We start from the raw sequence: 18,751 nt of genomic DNA on the forward strand, positions 1-18,751 counted from the left end.
CTGTTGTAGAAATATAGGCCCTAATAGCTTAAGAATATTATACTATAATAGTATAATTATCGAATCATAAAAGTTTGGTAAGTAATTTCTCGTCTTAAACAAATTAAAAAATTATTTAATAAATATAATTTTTAACCAACACGATAAATACGAAATTAATCACGACCTACGAATATGTGCATTTAAAAAAAAATGCAACAGAATAATGGCGGAGAACTCGACAGGCAAAATGCGTCGAAAAACAATCAATCGTAAACGTCAAACAATAGAAATCATTAATAATTAGTATAATCGTATAGCCGTATAGGTATAATTTGATGAGAATCAAATACGTTTATTGAGCAACAACATTTATTTATGTCTATTTATGATGTGTTTTGTAATTTGGTATGATAAAGTACCTTTCTAATTGAAAAATAAAAATAACACTAAATAAAATAATAATTGTACAGTAATAAAATAAAAATGAAGATAGTTATTATAGTTTATAAATTGTTGAAAAAAAGTAAATGTAAATCATAAACATTTTAAAATTGTATCTTTTTTTACTAGATAAACACTTAGGTCTTTCTAGATAAAATTTTATTTATCATCACGTAACAATGATATTGACAAGAATTAAAAATATTAACAATGCTATTATAATGTGTGCGTGTAATGTCACTGAACACATTAAACAGGTATAACTATACCTATAACTTATTATAATGTATTATAATAATTAACTTTAAAATGTTTAAATATTTTTTATTTTAATGTATATTTTTACACAATACCGTGGTTTGCACGGATACAGTAGGTAGTTACTTAAATCTAAATAAAAGGATTTCATAGTGTACGAAACCGGTCAAAAAAAATAACATTCAGATCAGATAAAAATGACTAAAATAATTTTGATTAAATTCTCCGACTACGTATATGATAATTCACAAGTGAAAACAAAAATAATATTTTTTTTTTTTTAAGAATAATATTATATTATGCGTTAAAAACTGTCGATTAAAGTCATACGCGTATAGGTACTATTATATTATGTACACATTATTATAATTTTATAAATAGTGAACGCGAGTTCGTAAAAATTGTCGACGCCCGAAAACGATTAAAATTTCTAGAAGTTCGAGAGGTGAGATATAGAAAAGTGCGAGCCATAACAACCCCGGACGTACGATGTGGTATAATGACAATATTCTACCGAACCGGACGGAAAACCTAACGCAATGATAGGTTACATATTATAATATTTTATCACATGGCCGTGCAGCGGTGGTAGAAGACCGTGTGACGGGCAATACGGGGCTGCGTCTCGTCTCGTCGACTTAAACCCTTTGCGGTGGTGGTTGATTGGGGCGAGTAGAAGTGGAGCTTGGGTGTTCAAATGGCGAAACCGCCGGGCGCGGGCGGATACTCTTCCGGTCTCTTCTTGACGGCGCCGTTCTGGCCACGCGTTACCGGAAGTGGCGGCGGCGGTACGTCCGGTACCGAAGAGTCTGCCGGCCTGTTGTTCTTGACGACCGTAGCGTCCACGGGCCTGTTGTTCTTGACGACCGTAGAGTCCGCGGGCCTGTTGTTCTCGAAGACCGCTGCAGCGACGGGCCGTGACACTTCGTGTCCGGACGATCCGTCGTCGGTACCAGACGCCTCCGCATCCGACCGCGACGACGGGTACGACGGGGCGGCCGCGTACCTCACTTCGGGCCATTGGTAGAGGAACTGGAGCGGTCGGAACACGGGCGTGACGATCGGTTCCGCTTGGCTGGGCAACAGACGCTGATCGGTGGTGATCAGGGCGTTGTAGACGCGCGGCAAGCGGCCCGCCTTCAACGCCACCTGTTGCGCGGCCGCGAGCTGGGCCGCAAACATGACTGTTGCAACGAACACCACGGCCCGTACGTTTCCCCAACCGACCACGGTGGCTGCGGTGTGGCGGGACCCGGCCGACTCGGTCACCTGTTAACGGTCATTAAAATATTATTAGGTATATAAGGTATATAATATGATTTATATTGTGGTCGTGTATATTTATAAAATAATCGGTGACGTCCCTCGACCATTTTTCCATAGGGTGCGTACTCGGTATTACAATAATATGATATAGGTAACTTAAAAGACATGTGCATTTACGAGATCAATTTTCTGCTGTTAGATTCCAACCCACTGGAGTGATAATATTTAAATTCGTGCATTAAGTAATAGAACATTCTCGCTGTGCAGTCGGATAAAAAAGTGTCAAAAAAATTAAATAATTAAGATAAAAAAAGAAGTTGGGGAAGAGGGAAACAATTCCCCGTCCCCCCACTCCCAGATAAGGCTCCTGCATCTCTTTAGAGTACGTAAAATTACCGTCGTAAACGAATGTAAACAATTTATAATTCAATAAAGTAAAAACAAAGTAATCTGGTTTTTATACACATGGTGTGTATAATATAGTCACTATATACGTATTAAATTGATAAATGTAATACCATTAAGATAACCTTCGTAAGGTAACATTAGCTGTGTTCAGTGTGAATATGTACTGATTGCTGTGACGCTGTTACATATTCAATATACCTATAGATATTATGTCTAAAGTATAAATTATTTATATTGCAATAGTATTAAATTAGTTAGTTTTTAACGCAACTAAGGGTTAGGTATGTCATGTAATTATATAATTATCGTTTTCGGATTCGGCTGCAAAATTTCATGTGCCCAACCTATACGGACAACGCACACGTCATATTGCGAGTTTTTTTAGTAGTCACCCCTGATCGTTATGACGATTCGGGTTCATCGAAATAATGGATTCATTTGCGAAACGCGTTAATGACCTACGAATATTATTTTTATTATTATTATTATGAGGCTGAATTGCGTACCGCACTTCGCACTGGCAGAAATATAATATATAATACGCATACGGTAATACCAGGCAGGCTTACGTTTCTCGCATACTACGAGGGCAGCACAACAATAACACACACACGTCATCATCGGTCATATTCGAGGGTATTATAATCACGTACAAGATATAGTTATTAGTTATTACAAGCACACAATATATTATGAGAACATGATATTTTTTTGAAATCATTTTTTTTTTCAAGTTTGCACCATTATATCTGTTAATTTTACCCGTTTTAATCAATTAATAACGGTGAACTTTATGGGAACGTATTTAGCTATTTTTATGGATATTGAGTGTATATCAAGTCACAGCTTAAAAAAAATATCCTTACCAAAAAACGTATTTTATAGCACAATATAAGTACAGAACATATATTTTATATAACCCTTACCTATACCGACACGTTTTTATTTTTATAATCCTGTTTATCATTAATTAATATAATATACCTATAGATACATACATTTTTAAAATATTTCCTGTTTAATCGATATAGGTATTTGGTTTGATTATACAATGCGAACTATATTCGCATTTCACTTTTTACGAATATTTTTCCTGCTCATCTAATATTTTATAATAAAATGTTATCAATAAATGCATGTTTTTGTGCTCAAATAGGTATCGTGTTTTATTTGTTGTATACAAATAGCCAATAGGTGACATACCTTGACGATTAAAAATTACTGAATTAAAGCTACTCACGATGTTCTAATAAAATAAATATTATTTCAGTCTCATTCGTGGTTTAAAGTAACAAGAAAGTAATTATTCAATAGTTAACAAAGTATAGGTAACTAGGCAAGTATATATAATATATATTTTTAAATTAAAATAGTTAAAATTAACTTTATTTTCTCAATTCTAACTTGGAACAACACAAATATGACCTTATAAATATATGTATAATATTAGTTTAAGAAATGTGCCGAAATCGTTGTTAAAAATGTATTTACTTATTATTTGCATTGCATAACCAACTTGTGCTTATAAAATGTATGTACTTCAAATATTATTTAGGTTAACGCCAATTGCAGTTAAATTTGCAGTGAATGTAAAACAACATGTTGTTAAAACCCCATTTCATCACATATACCTACGCCCTACGGTTTAAAAAATGGTATGACATAGATTATTATTTTTAACATATCCGGCACTCCGGCTTAGTCTTACTGATAACAGAGGTTAGGTTATTATTAAATTTGTATTTAACTACAAAATTATCATATTTGATGTATTGCCTGATTATTTTTTTAATATTAAAGATATTTAAAGTATAACCTTTAATCTATTTTGAATAATCGTATAAATTTAATGAAGAATTTCGATAATATATCAAAAATTAGATTTAACATTCCATTTAAGCCAAATATTGATAACATATGTCAAAAGCATGCAGTTATATTTATATTGCAGTAAATAGATACTGTACATTATTTTAAAATATTATAAAATAACTTAATTTAAAATCTACGCCAATCCAATGTTTTTATTACCAGATTTTTTTTTTAACAAATATATTATTTATTTATACTTAGATATTTCGTTAATTGTAAGTTTTATTGAATTATCTAGATGTTGATTAAACTATCTAGATGCAATTCAATCAAGCATCTCATAAATTAATAATTTAATGATAAATAATAACTATTTAAGATACTATATAATATCTTTTATTATGATGATAAAATATTATATAGAACATGAACAATATTGCGTTAGAAGTTGTCTAACTAGTTTATTTAATTAATTCAAACTTGCCTTGAACATATACAGTACATATACTGATGAAACAAAAATGTATCCGCAGAGAATTATTATATAAATGAATGTGTTTTATGTCTAATGTCTCTACAACAATGCTTTATTTTTACCAAACCGATTAATACTTATATAAAATATACGTAAAGGTAAGAACAAGTAAGGTTAAAATAAAATGTATATAATTTATTATATAACTAAAGTTAAGCAAATTAAAGTGGTTAAATTAGTTAGGTAAACTAATATTTAAGAAAAGAATGTTTACAGTAACTATATTAATATTATATAGATTTTCATTTAGTATTTAATTGCATCTAAGAAATAATGATATAACAAGTGAACCATGGATGCTGTTTAATTTTAATTTTTAGAGGTCATGATAAAATTAAAATACTATAAAATATAAAAATTATAGAAAGACAAAATGTATACATTTATTTAAATAGTTATAACATATAATTGTATCATAATCTCTCATTATTTTAATTATAATCGTTTTTTTTTTTCAAAGAAACAATTAGCTGAAACTGTATTTGATTTTTAAGTCCAATGTTTTATATTTATCAAGGTTTATTGCGTCTAACAGCTCAAGAAAAAATAAACATTTTTCGAGTAGTATCGATACAGAAAATTGTCACTGTCTTTAAAGTAACACGAATACTGTTAAGTACTTAAGTTTACTTACCTAATTTAAATGTTGAAAAATAAAAATAAGTAACCTACATACATAAATATCGTAAAAATAGATAATATTATAATATAGTATATACAATGGCGACTGTTTTATTATAACTATAATAATTTTTTTATAAATCTCATAAAATTCTTCATAATATTTAAGAAAAAGTACATAACTTTAAATTCAAGTACTTAAATAATAAAAATAAAGTATACTACATACTAAGAAAATAAAATGTCTACTTAATTTTTGTTGAGCTCAACGTGTCAATAAACAATTATAAGAATTATTAGAATTCAAAAAGTTTGTTTTTTTAATATAATATGTAAAAGTACCTATAGGTAACTTATTTTTTTAAACATATTTAAAATAACTTTTTACGTTACTTATATTCAAATGGGTTGTACAAGATAACTATACATTCCACGATATAATATTAGTTATTAATGTATTTTTTAAAAATTAAATTTAAAATATAACATAAAGAATACAAACATTACATTGTTATTCGGTTATTCCGTTAAAATTATTCACTTAATTGATAACTATTACTATACAATTTGTTCTATCTGTTAGGAAAATGTAATACTCACTATTATAATATATTATATACCTACTGCTACGACTAAGCTTTTTATGACCTATCAAAATATTATGCTTTACTTAAATTTAGCGTATAAAATAGTAAAATTACTTGAAATTAAAAAAATCGACTGCGGATAAAACTCGGTGTACTTCGATGTAATTTTAAACAACAACAATTAAAAATATTTCGAAACTCATGACATACGTCTACACTTGGTCAACAAAACTCTTGATATGGACCTACAATAAAAATTGAACACTATAAACAAGAATGTTCTTATCGCAGTATCGCACTTCGGTCAATTTATGTAGAACGATTAAAGTCAAAATTAATTCCGAATAGTTTAGATTTTGTACATAGGTAATAGCATTCTCTGTAAACTACAACAGACAACCATAGATTACAAACGACTTAGAAACGACTGAATAATGTTCTAATACAGATCAAAACACAAAGTGGTTCTTAACCTTCAGTTCTTATTTACTTACAATACCATATAAATAAATTATTTTCTTCGATAACCTAGTCATTGTTGTTTATTTTCTTATGAAAACTTTTTTCCTACGTTAAAGTTGTATAACATATAATACATATGTATATATGTGTATGTACAGGTAATAGGTATGTTAGTTAAAACTTGTATAACTGCATATTAAATTAGACTATTGTGTAGGTACTATGAGTTATGACTATTCATGCACAAATATTTACATAGAATATTTAACTCACGAAAACAACCTATTTTTAATGCATTTTTTTTATCTATGTGTAATTAATAATAATGAAAATCACTACTAATGAAAACAATTTTAAAATAAAACTGAATGTTGCAACTCGAGTGTTCTTCACTCAAATAATGTTTACAATTAACTAGTTAAGTATAGGACTGTAAATTAAGATGTACGATGAATTTTTAGATGTTCTGAGTTTGTTATTCATGCATATAATGATCAATGTGTAAGAAGCAAGTAAAATATAACATTTTAAATGCATTTTCAAAGTGATCAAACAATGGTTTTAAAAATATTAGACCACGAAATAATTTTGTTTTCTTACTGCATTATTGATATTCATTACACTTGACATATTTATTATACTACAGTTTTTAAAAAAATGTAAATATAAATTCAATAACATACCGTTTTATACCGTGTATTGGCTGTACTTAAAGACGTGGACAGAGTGAGAGATGTTTTATATTCGGTCGACAGTTTTGTACAAATGTACAATCCAATACCGTATTGAGTATTTATTTATGAACACAAGAACATAGCATTTTACAATAACACAAATATGAAATGTTAATTCGTTAATTTACTATGTACAATAAATTAAAATGACAAAATGTCCGAAACTGTAATTGCATTACCTACTAATAGACTATAATAATATATATGCGTTCTTCGTATTTCTATTTAATTGCCATTAATCATTATTATTTATCGTTTATTTTAATATATGTGCTATTGTGTGAATTAATTCCCAACTAGAAACGATTATAAGAACATAGTTTTCGAATTAAAATGTAATGAAAGTAAAAATATAAATACATACGATATTTTAATATCCATATATATAAATATAAAACATTTTATTTATCTATAGGTAGATTGGTATGTACGTATTCGGTTACTAAAAAAGTTAAAAGATAATAATTGTTATTAGAACAAGTAAATACAAATAATAATATATACAAATAAGTTATTATTTTAAATTGTAATTATAATTTTTTTTAAACTTAAATTACTATTATACTTAACTTATCACGTCATATTTAATTTTGTGTTATACTTATATCTTATAGCCGTTATAAGTCTGTTACCACGGAAGTAAATTTAAATATTAGTGATCCTTGAAATATGTTCCCACACATTGGTGATGCCTACCATCTATAGTATAGGTATACGCGCTCTATTTACCCTAAGTACCTATGTAAGAATTAAGAAAACATATCTCCATCACAACATCTTATAGTGACTGTACTCTGTACAGATTTTAAGTCCTTGAAGATAGACGGTAAAGTTGTTTGTATTATCTTCACACTTAATAAATCTCACAATCCAGGAAGTTATTGGAAAATATGTAATTGTCACTCCTGTAAATATTTTAATGCATTTGCAAATACTCACCATGACCAAGTACTTATATTTATATTTAAATAAATATAGTATGTTATACCACACATGTTATTTCCTTTTTAAATATACTTAAGTATTATTTGTAGTAAGATATTTATATTTTATTTCATACATCTGAAATTTGTTTACTAAAAATACCTAATACCTAAGCACCAATACTTTTCATTTGTTATTGTTTCCACCACATTAAATTTAATTAAATATAAAATTCACTGAGTAATTTTCTTATGAATTTTAGTACCTAATGTATTTATGAGTAATACGGCTATTAACTAATTGTACAAATAATATAAACTTAAATAATTTTCTAAATAATACTGAACGTGTCCTAGACATATTTATTATTTAAAATTGTATTATTATTTATTAACATCAACCAGTTGGTACCAGCTGGTACCTATGCTGCATGGTACCTATTATCATATTTTATTGTATTTCAATCATAATTTAACTATATAAATTTAGCAACTACCTATTATCATGATTATTAAAATAATAAAAAATATTTGTGAAATAGGAACTTTCTTTATAATTATATTATATTATTTATTAAAAATATAATATAAAAAGAAATTTGTTAACACATTAAAAGTTTGTTTTTCTCTACAATAATATGAATAATAAAAGAGAAATATGTACCTAATATGTGTACTATATATGTACGAGTTGTTATCAGTAAGAATGGTATTAGGTATTAATATACTTTAATTTGTTGTAAACATATAAACACATAATGTAGGTACACAATGTTTATGTCGGTGCACTATTTATTTTCTCTATCTGACCAACGATCAACATAGAAAAACAGTATTCAGCAGTGAGCAGAACCAATGATGAGTCGTAGGTACATAAGCCTTTATTTTTAGCTTTTAAATTTTGATATTTTTTACATACCTACTCATAGATTCTGCTAATTACAAATTTATTAAGTTGTGCGTGATCACGTGCGTCGAAGAAAGAAAACAAATAATACGTGGAAAAAATTGTATTAAAAATATAAATATATTTCTAGTAAGTAAGTACGTAATATTTTTGACTGTTTTCTTAAAAACTATGCTTTGTATATTTTAAGTTAAATTTAACTAAACTTTTAGCCATTTTTCTTTGCATTAATTAATATTAAAACTATTTTGATAATAGAATACTGATTAGTAGGTAATATGCATAATACATTTAAAAGTAAAATAGACCATCCTAATTAAGTGATCATTAAAATTATACTTATTTCGTTGCATGAACTTATATATTTTTCAAGGGTGAAATCTGTTAAGTAAACTAATTTCTTTTATTATCGTTATTATTTTTTTATTATAATATTACTACGATTGAGAGTTCCTATTTCTTGTAACAATTTATAAGTAAATTAAACATAGTCAACTGTTGAATAAAATGTATCACATAGATAAATGATAAATAAATAAAAGCCAAGTAAATTTTACTTATATATGTAGGTATTTAAATTGTGTACATTAGCATACCTTAAAATTCATAATTGTATTCGGGCTGTGTTGGACGTCGATCGGACACTGTTCGGTTGGACTGTAGTTTTCAACGGCACTGTCCGTACAGATATAAACTAGTCAGAAGGCCGTCGGGTCAACTTCCTGCCACTGTTTTTTTGTGTTGAACTCATGATTTCGACGGGACTCCAAACAGGTGATTTGAGTTTCGTTAAATAGATTCAATAGGAATGGTACCTAAACGACGAATAATGAGCAATGGCAGCTTGGGCAAAACCTCAAAGATTAAAGTGGGCATCAGAGGATTAGCCAGAACCATAATAGCGGTGTACCACATTGCCGACTGCAATAGCCACCAGTAAGCCATCTTCCAGCACAATTCTATAAAAAAAAAAAGGAAACATAATAAAATACCTAGTAAAGTAAATATGATAACATATTAAGATTAATATAACAAAATGTTCAGAATAAACTTTGTAGCTTATGTGTGCACTGAACTAGATAGGTACATATGTAAAAACGGTAACAATTACACCAGTGGCAAGTACAAGGGGCAAAGGGGTGTTCGCCCCCTTGGGCTATATTTTTACGTTATTTTTTGATTATAATATTTAGCTAAAAAAAAGGTAATTTAATTTTTGAAAATTCGCCCCCCCCCCTTGGGTGATTTCTGGATCCTCTACTGAGTTACACATATTACTGAGTATCCATTAAAAACTATTTACACAGGTTTATATGTGTTATTTAATAATTCCTATTATTATATTATTACACAAAATAACATTTTTTTGCATAATTGACGGATTAACCAACTATATTGGTCCTACTGGCTAATAGGCACTGTAATTCAAGTTGCAAAAATTATACAGTATAAATTCTTGTTTGGTTACATAACAATTTAGCACACACAGTGCAATCGTAAAATTAAAATTATAAGAAAATTTTACATAATATTTATCTAAAAAAATAGAATATGATAAAAGATAAAAATAAGTAAATTACTATACTTGTTTGATTTAATTTAAAAAATAATTGTAATTTGTTTTTATCGTAAATTTGCTCATAATAACTCACAAATCTAATGGGTACACAAAACTAATAATTAATCGTGGGTTCAAATTTTAATTGTATTATTAAATAAAATAATTCAAAGATAAGTGGATATACTGTCATACTGGACAGTACCTATGAGTTTACTGTTTGGATATGGAGGTACCAAAATTGAAAATGTAATTAAAAATTATAAGAACATTTTATCAATTTGGAATACCTATAAGCATTAAACTGTAATACAAAATATAATTTTTAACTAATTGATAAACATAGGCAACACATAGTATATAATATTTCTTAATTCCTATATGCAATTTCAGTGGTTTTACGCTTATTATTATAACTAGGTAGGCAAATAAATTTTAAAATTAAATATAGTTAAACCTAGCTGTATAATATAACGGACGGTCACACAACCACCAAAAGTGTCCGTTGTAGACAGGGACTTTTAAATACTAATCTTTTTACCGCGGCATTATCATTTTCATATTGTATACGTTCGAGAGAGGTGTCCGCTATATTCAAGAGTGAGGAGTGCGTTAATACAGGTTTCTGAACTGTAGTTTTGTTTTCAATTTAAAACCAATTTTAACTAATTGAAGTCTTTGACCGAACATAATATGAGCAGATCAATTATCAGATTATGCCAATAACCTGGACGTCCGGACGATACCGAACCGTTGGTAATCCTGTGTATAATGCGTATTATATAGCTATGTATTTTCAACCTTATTGCGAAGCGTCCTTAACCCGTTGAATATCATTATTCATTACAGATTCATTCCACGATATATCATCATCATCACGTATGTATGTATGAATAGGTATAATAGTAGGTACGTCTATTTGTCTAAATATTAAATGATTTCAACATATATAATATGTTTAGGTACGTTTTACATGCAGCTCTGTATAATCTATACAGCTGGGCACCACAGTTTTAGCACGAATAATAAATATAGCCCCTCTCGTCGCATTCACTCTGTGACTAATGTCTGGTCTCATCAGTACTGGACACTATAGAACTCGAAATATCGACAACTACAATAATATTATAAAGTAAATTCAAGTCAAGAGATTTAAACGATAACCGACGTGTAGGTATATAATTCAAGACATTTGGAATCATTGCCATCATCTTTGTAAAGGTCCGGGATTCACGATCGAGCGCAAACGTCACTATTGAAATGCGTCAAGTGTTCAATCGTTATGAAATTTGGTCAAGCCAAGTCAAGCAGCCGACAAGGCGAAATATAACGGTGATGCGATGCCCACGTAGTTATTTTCATCCTCATTCGATTTGGTAATGTACTTATTCAGGGTTGAATTTAACGGGTTTAACAGTCCCGTGTTTCCCTTTCAGTTTAAAAGGGGTGGCAATAATCATAAGTAACCGGATATATTTCATTATTTCAACTCGTTAAAGATTAAACTAAATTTTACATTTTTGTAAGTATTGAAATAAAATAAATTATATATATATACTTAGAGAGTTTTTAAAAATTATTCTTAGCACATCACATAAAAAACAAATTGTACAATTTTTATGAGATGTGTGACTCAATTCTGCGTTGTCCGGCGGATGGCAAAAGTCTAAATACAGGCCACTGCACCATGGCCTAACTGCAGTATGCGCGGACCCAAGTGCATGTTCTAAAACCGACGAAAAGTTATGTCATCCACGCGTGTCGGTGACCTGGATTACACCAGACTGACGAAGTGTTAAGCAATACGAGTGGTATATTATTATTATTATTATTTTTATTATTATTATTAATCCGGTTGGACGGCGGTGGTCGTAAGTTGGTCGTGGCAAAAGTGAAAGACTGCGGTCGGGTGCTTGTAATAATATAATATTATGCTATAATAATATAATAGCTACCTACAACAGTTCAAGGACACACGATACCAGTCCTTGCCATGGGAGGATTCCTGTCTGTTTGGACATCATCGCGTTATCAGATATCCCCTCTATTCGCGAAAGTCAACAATAATATAACGTAGGTATAAGACGGGGGGCAGAAAATATCGTGTCGGTACCGGTTGAACGTGGAAAAACGCGAAAATCTTTTTTTTTTTCATATTAAAACTTGTGTGTGAATTTTCAATAGGTACTTACGGTATACAGTAGGTTTATGTGGTATGTTTGTGATCGAACGTCGTTCAGTTAAGGTGACGACGGCGGCGGCGGCGATGGCGGCGGCGGGAGAGCGCGCCCGGTGCGTTTCGGCCGAAGTCTGCGAAGAGACTGCGCCGGTCGCATGTACCACACGATGTTACCAGCTCCTATCCGACAAGTCTCACCGGATCAGACAGCTATGTGCGATGTTGCAATCATTGAATAATATACCTACATATTAGTATTATTATTATTATTATTATTTATTATCATATTTTAATATAAATTATAATAATAATCGTCATTGCAGTCATCTGAGACATGCAGGCGCATTGTCGTTTTTATTTTTGAGCTATAATATATGTGGCTATATTATACTATCTGTGTATCTGCATTATGTTATAAGACGAAGTTTAAGATATTCGTTGTCACGGTATATCGTCGAGAACAACGAGATTTTGTTTTTACAATACATTCACTTAACTTGCGAAAATGCGATTTGTTTCATTAGCTAAATTAAAATTAAAAATATACATAAATAAATAAATACATTTTAAGTACATGTTATGCGTTGTTGTTATTCCTTAAATCCAAAATAATTCTTGAAAAGTAGAGTTAATTTCTAAATTCTAGATGATACATAATAATAGTTACATAAGCCCTATAATTCCTGAAATAGTTTGACTCGTTAATAATTCGTTTGTATAATTTGTTAGTAAATATTTATTATATTATATGCACAACAGGTTGCAGCTATATTATAGCTTTTAAAAATGAATGTATCAAGGGTCATAGATTGGCAGATATTATAACTAATCATCTAAGACATAAATCAAGAATTGTATATATTATGTACCTATTGAATTTAAATAATTGTACAGAAAGCAGTGATTAGCTTTTTGTTATTTGTTCGTCTATTATACATAACCTACCTAATATAATATAGTACAGAGTGCGTTTAGATATATAACAATGTAAATACAATTACCGTAAGCTGAATTTAATAGCTGAACTATTAAGTAGTTTTAAATCATTATAGTTTAAAATTAATAAATACAAATACAAATGTGTTCAAGTAGAATGATTATAATGATTTATATACCGATTTCTTTTAAATGCAAGAGACAACCAGTAAATAATATGTTTAAGTAATTTTTTGTGTCTGATGATTAAAGAATCGTGATAATAAAATGTAGTAACTTACCTACTTGTGTTGGATTCACGTGAAAAATAAAGGAAGATTGTTCTGTATTAAGTACATCAAGATATTGCTATAACATCCGGTCTGGGTTTTATAATTTATATGAAATAGAAAATGGAAAAATATGCATATATAAATAATTATATGATAATTACAATATAATCTTGTTAAAGTATACTAATATAATAACTAATAAGCATGGCATATTAATAAACACAATTAATTAAAAATATTTTTATTTAAAATTGTATTAATTTGGATTTTCTATTAATATTTATTAGGCAAATTGTATGAAGCAGCAATTATTATTGAACAATATGTGTATAGATACATTCGAATAATTTTCGATTAGTTCGATCGTCATATAAGTCATAAGTCGAAACTCGTGTAGTCCTGTAGGAATGAACTATGTACCTATACTATTATAACCCTTATAATTTAATTCAACACCACAAATATATATGATAATTTCCAGTAGTGAGGAGCAGGAGCTACACAGGAGACAATGATACAATACGTCTACCGACTTACAATGCGGACAAAAAATGTGATTATATTATATTTAAATAATATTTTGTTTACAAGTTTAAATGTACCTACCTACTTAATAACGGTGCACACGAATTGCGTACCAAGTCAGGTAAACGAACCTTTTTGAACGAATTGCGTCCCGGACGCAATTCATGTTACTTTTTTCCTTAAGATATTTTTTAGTGGTTTCCAAATTTATTAAAATTTTTTAACAATTTAAATATTTATCACAAATATTATTATTATATGAAAACTAGCTTTTAGTGGGTTTGTACTTTTATAGATATTTTTATAAAAATATTAGATATTAGATGGAAATGTACAAATAAAAACTGCAGATCTTTTTTACGGATAGATACACAAGATAAACTAAAGGTTAGTGTTAGTAATTTAATTCACATTCACGAAAAACTAGAATTAAAAATTCTGAATCGCCAAAAGTTTAGCAATAGTTTAAAACGGAAAGCAGTTACAGACGTATCAGAACGACTTATTAAATTATTTCATAGACAATTAAAAGATGAAAACGTGTCTACACTAACATTAACTGATATTACGTATATAAAAAATAATATGCATTATGCACGTAGAACCTGCAGTTACCCTCAATTACCAAAAACTATAAGCGATGTTCATTCTATTTTAAACTCGATAGAAATTAAAACTACCGACAACGAACAATTTGTATTTAATAACTTGGACACTGGCATAGTTATGTTTTCATGTCAAACTAACTTAAGCTTTTTTAGCAAAATAAGTGTATTTTATGTAGATGGAACTTTTGAATACTGTACTAAATTTTTAAACTGTACTAAATTTTTTTAAATAAATTCACAATTCATGGATTTTGAAATTATTGAAATCACGATTAAAGATTATGTTAACATATTAGCCAATAAATATAAATATAGACAAAATTAAATCAATACTTTTGATATTAACCTATGACTTATAAATCTAATAAACTTTTTTAAAAATATGTGAATATGACGACTTATTATATTACCTATACGAAATTATGTTTTCACAGCTTTAATTTATTTATTTTTAATAATATGTGAATATGACCATTTATACCTATGATATTATGATTTTACAATTTAAATTTTTTAAAAATATGTGAATATGACAATTTATTATATACGATATTATGTTTTCACAGACATATCTTTATTATTTCAATGTCATTTTAAGAACCACTCAACTGTAGATAAAAAGGTAACACGAATTGCGTCCGGGACGCAATTCGTTCAAAAAGGTTCGTTTACCTGTTTTGGTACGCAATTCGTGTGCGCCCCTTAATAATAATATCCAGGATGCCCCGTGAGGATATACTCATTAGCCGTAGAGGGGGACTCACCACCCGGGCAAAAACTGGTTTTTTGCTGTTTTACTTAAAACTAAAAAAATAATTAAAAATCATGAGATTATTCAAAATATGTAGGAATTCAAAATTTAAAAAAATAATTAATTTCTATAAAATGGCTATCTTCAATTGTTTCAAAAATATGAGAAATAAAAATTAATTTTTAACTTTTTTACCAAAAAATAACTAAATTAAAAAAAGGGTGGGCACGTAAATGTTTAGATTTAAAAAGAAAAATTTTTATGAATTCTCAACTGAAAATAATTTGCTAATTTTCGTGATTTTTCGTATTATGTCAAGCTTTGATCTACAAATGCTTATAAAAAAAACTGTGACCAAGGATTTTTAATATTTTTCAAATGTCATTGTAACAATATAATAGGAGCCTTGTATTAAATATTCAAGCTTTTTTACTCAACAAATAAAGTTTTATTGACATTCATAGAAAAAAGACTTATAAAATTGGAAACTAAAAGTGTTCCTAAACAGTTCAAAACAAATCAAAATATTTTGCGTAAAAATTCCCGTTTTTTCTTAATTTTTATGCTGTTTTTTAAATTTTGACCCCCCAATGCACCAACAATATTCACTTTCCCATCGAACAAGATACTGAAGTTGAAAATTGAAGCATTATTCGACTATACCTATCGTGTACACAGACACGAAAATAAAAAAAAACACACATCATTATAATCGTTACACTCAGAATCTAATATAATACATGTAGTCCTTGTCTTTGTGAGTCTAATAAAAAAAAAACAGATTTATAATAAGTTTATTATCTCAGCCCTCAGGAAATATCTTAATGGGTAAATTATCATGGGACACCATGTAGGTACCTACAACAAAATCTTTTCTCTTTTTTTATAGTATTCTTCGGTGGCGTCTATGAGCTTTTTTTGGTATGCATACCATGGTTGGGAGGGAGGGTGATATGGATATTGATTGTCAATGATGACAAGAAAAACATTTGTATTTAATATTACTTAAATAGTTAAGCATTTATAACATAATGTCAAGTTTCTTTGGATTTTTTGAATATTAGGATAACATTTTATTCTTAGATGTTATCATATGCATGCCTAAATCAAAAAAAAAAACTAAAAAAAAGAAGACAATTATTTCAACTATCTATAAATACCACAAAATGAGCAATAATATTTTGAAAATTATATCATGTTTAGAAAATGCTGGTGTTTTGATGAAAATGTCAAGTCTTTACAGTTTTAAACTAATACAGTTTTTGAATTACCTACCTAAAACAAAAAAAAAAACCGATTTTACGTATCATTGTTAAACCAATATTAGATTCATTGCTCCGCTCAAAAACTAAAGCTGTACTTAACTGAACATTTCCAGTACCACGTTAAATAATAATAAAAGTATAATAGGTAAAATAGGTAATAGTTAATAGGTATATATTAAACTTTATTCCTAGGCTAATATTGTTTTAAACATAATGTTATTATTATTATTATACTCATTATTGTAACCATATTCTATAAGAACGAATTTTTATTTGTAAATGTGAATAACCACCTTTTATTATGTCTAAGTTATCTACTGAAGTCTGCAAATAATTAACTATAAACTGTACGTAAAAATAGGTTCAGCCCGTAAAATAAATAAAATAAAAAATATAAGTCATTAGAGGATTAGACAATAAAACCTACATATTTCATACTAAATATAGTACCTATTACGATGTTGAGCAGCGAGCACTGGAGCAGGGCACAACATTGGCGCAACCAAGGGCAGTAGCGTATCTGAAATTGACCGTGATGGATGGTGCCATGGCGGGAGGGGGGTGATTAAAATATATCATTATATTAATTGTTGTGCTATTATATAATCGGCAAACGGCTAACCTATATTCTTTCATTTTAAACGTTTATTTTAAATATACAATCTATATCATTTATTTTCAATGCAATATTACAATATTACTACATATCAATATACCATTTATTAATTTAAGAAAATACTAACAAACATAACATACTTACATTCTCATCGTAGTATGATATTATCACTAATAGTTTATTTTCAATAGTAATAGGTACCTATAGCCCATCATTATTTTAAGCGATACCGACTACTGCACGTCTGCACACATTAAACTCCACTCAATAATAATATGCTACTATGGTGTATTGTCGTATTGTGGTGTATCACTTCGATGGATTTTTTTTAGTGTATATAGGTAGTATAGGTATATAGGTACTCTATAAATGTACTATGACACGCGGGTATATATATATGCGGCCATATTACCTCGTGGCCCGTACCTACAAGCTACACCTATATTAGAATATTGTCAAAGATGAAAACAAAATATTCTGTAATTATTTGTAATATTCAATTCTCAGATGGTATTTAGTAAATATCAAGTAATAATTATCAAAAACTATTTTGAGAACCAACGGCTTTTTATTTCATTATATTTTGTATGGGTATCAGCTGGGTATCACTTTATTACATTTATATCATTTTTCTGAATTAAAGTTTCCAAAAATATAGAGTGTAATCAATATTCATTCCTCTAACGTTTTTCATTGGATTTTTGTTTGGAAACGTACTAGTACTACTACTTCTACTAGTTACTAGAAGACTCATCTAATTCTGGCTCTCTTCATGGACGTTTTATTTTACGGATGAAGAAGTGTCGTGCAAATTTAAAAACTTGGCTTGTAAATTCATGCAAATGGTGAGCTAATATTGACAAAAAAAAATTGTTACAATGATATTTTAAAAATATTAAAAATCCAGTCACAATTTTTTTTTATAAGCATTTAAAGTTAAAATCTTGACAAAATACGTAAAAATCACGAAAATGTGTAAATTATTTTTAGTTAGAAATACATAAAAATTTTCATTTTAAATCTTAAACTTGAAAATGCAATAAAAGATTCATCATAAGTTCGTCTACCTAGTTCGTCAAAAAAAAAATGTCTACCAGAGAGTCAA

General features: G+C 28.7%; 1 protein-coding gene across 3 annotated transcripts; it reads right to left on the minus strand.

Annotated features, from left to right (window-relative positions):
- Positions 1 to 726: 726 nt before the first annotated feature.
- On the minus strand, positions 727 to 12,881 carry LOC132938284 (uncharacterized). Of its 3 annotated transcripts, XM_061005030.1 has the most exons (3): positions 12,687 to 12,881; positions 9,533 to 9,895; positions 727 to 1,950 (listed from the first exon to the last, which is right to left on the minus strand). In XM_061005030.1, exons 2-3 carry the CDS (start codon positions 9,542 to 9,544, stop codon positions 1,375 to 1,377), a joined length of 588 nt encoding a protein of 195 aa, XP_060861013.1. In that variant the 5' UTR covers positions 9,545 to 9,895; positions 12,687 to 12,881; the 3' UTR covers positions 727 to 1,374. The 3 variants fall into 3 exon arrangements, with proteins under 3 accessions (XP_060861013.1, XP_060861014.1, XP_060861016.1); XM_061005031.1 differs by lacking the exons at positions 9,533 to 9,895; positions 12,687 to 12,881 and adding an exon at positions 6,025 to 6,333; XM_061005033.1 differs by lacking the exons at positions 9,533 to 9,895; positions 12,687 to 12,881 and adding an exon at positions 5,924 to 6,333.
- Between the last annotated feature and the right edge of the window lie 5,870 nt (positions 12,882 to 18,751).

The sequence above is a fragment of the Metopolophium dirhodum genome, chromosome 2 (genome assembly GCF_019925205.1).
Source record: "Metopolophium dirhodum isolate CAU chromosome 2, ASM1992520v1, whole genome shotgun sequence".
Classification (NCBI taxonomy): domain Eukaryota; kingdom Metazoa; phylum Arthropoda; class Insecta; order Hemiptera; family Aphididae; genus Metopolophium; species Metopolophium dirhodum.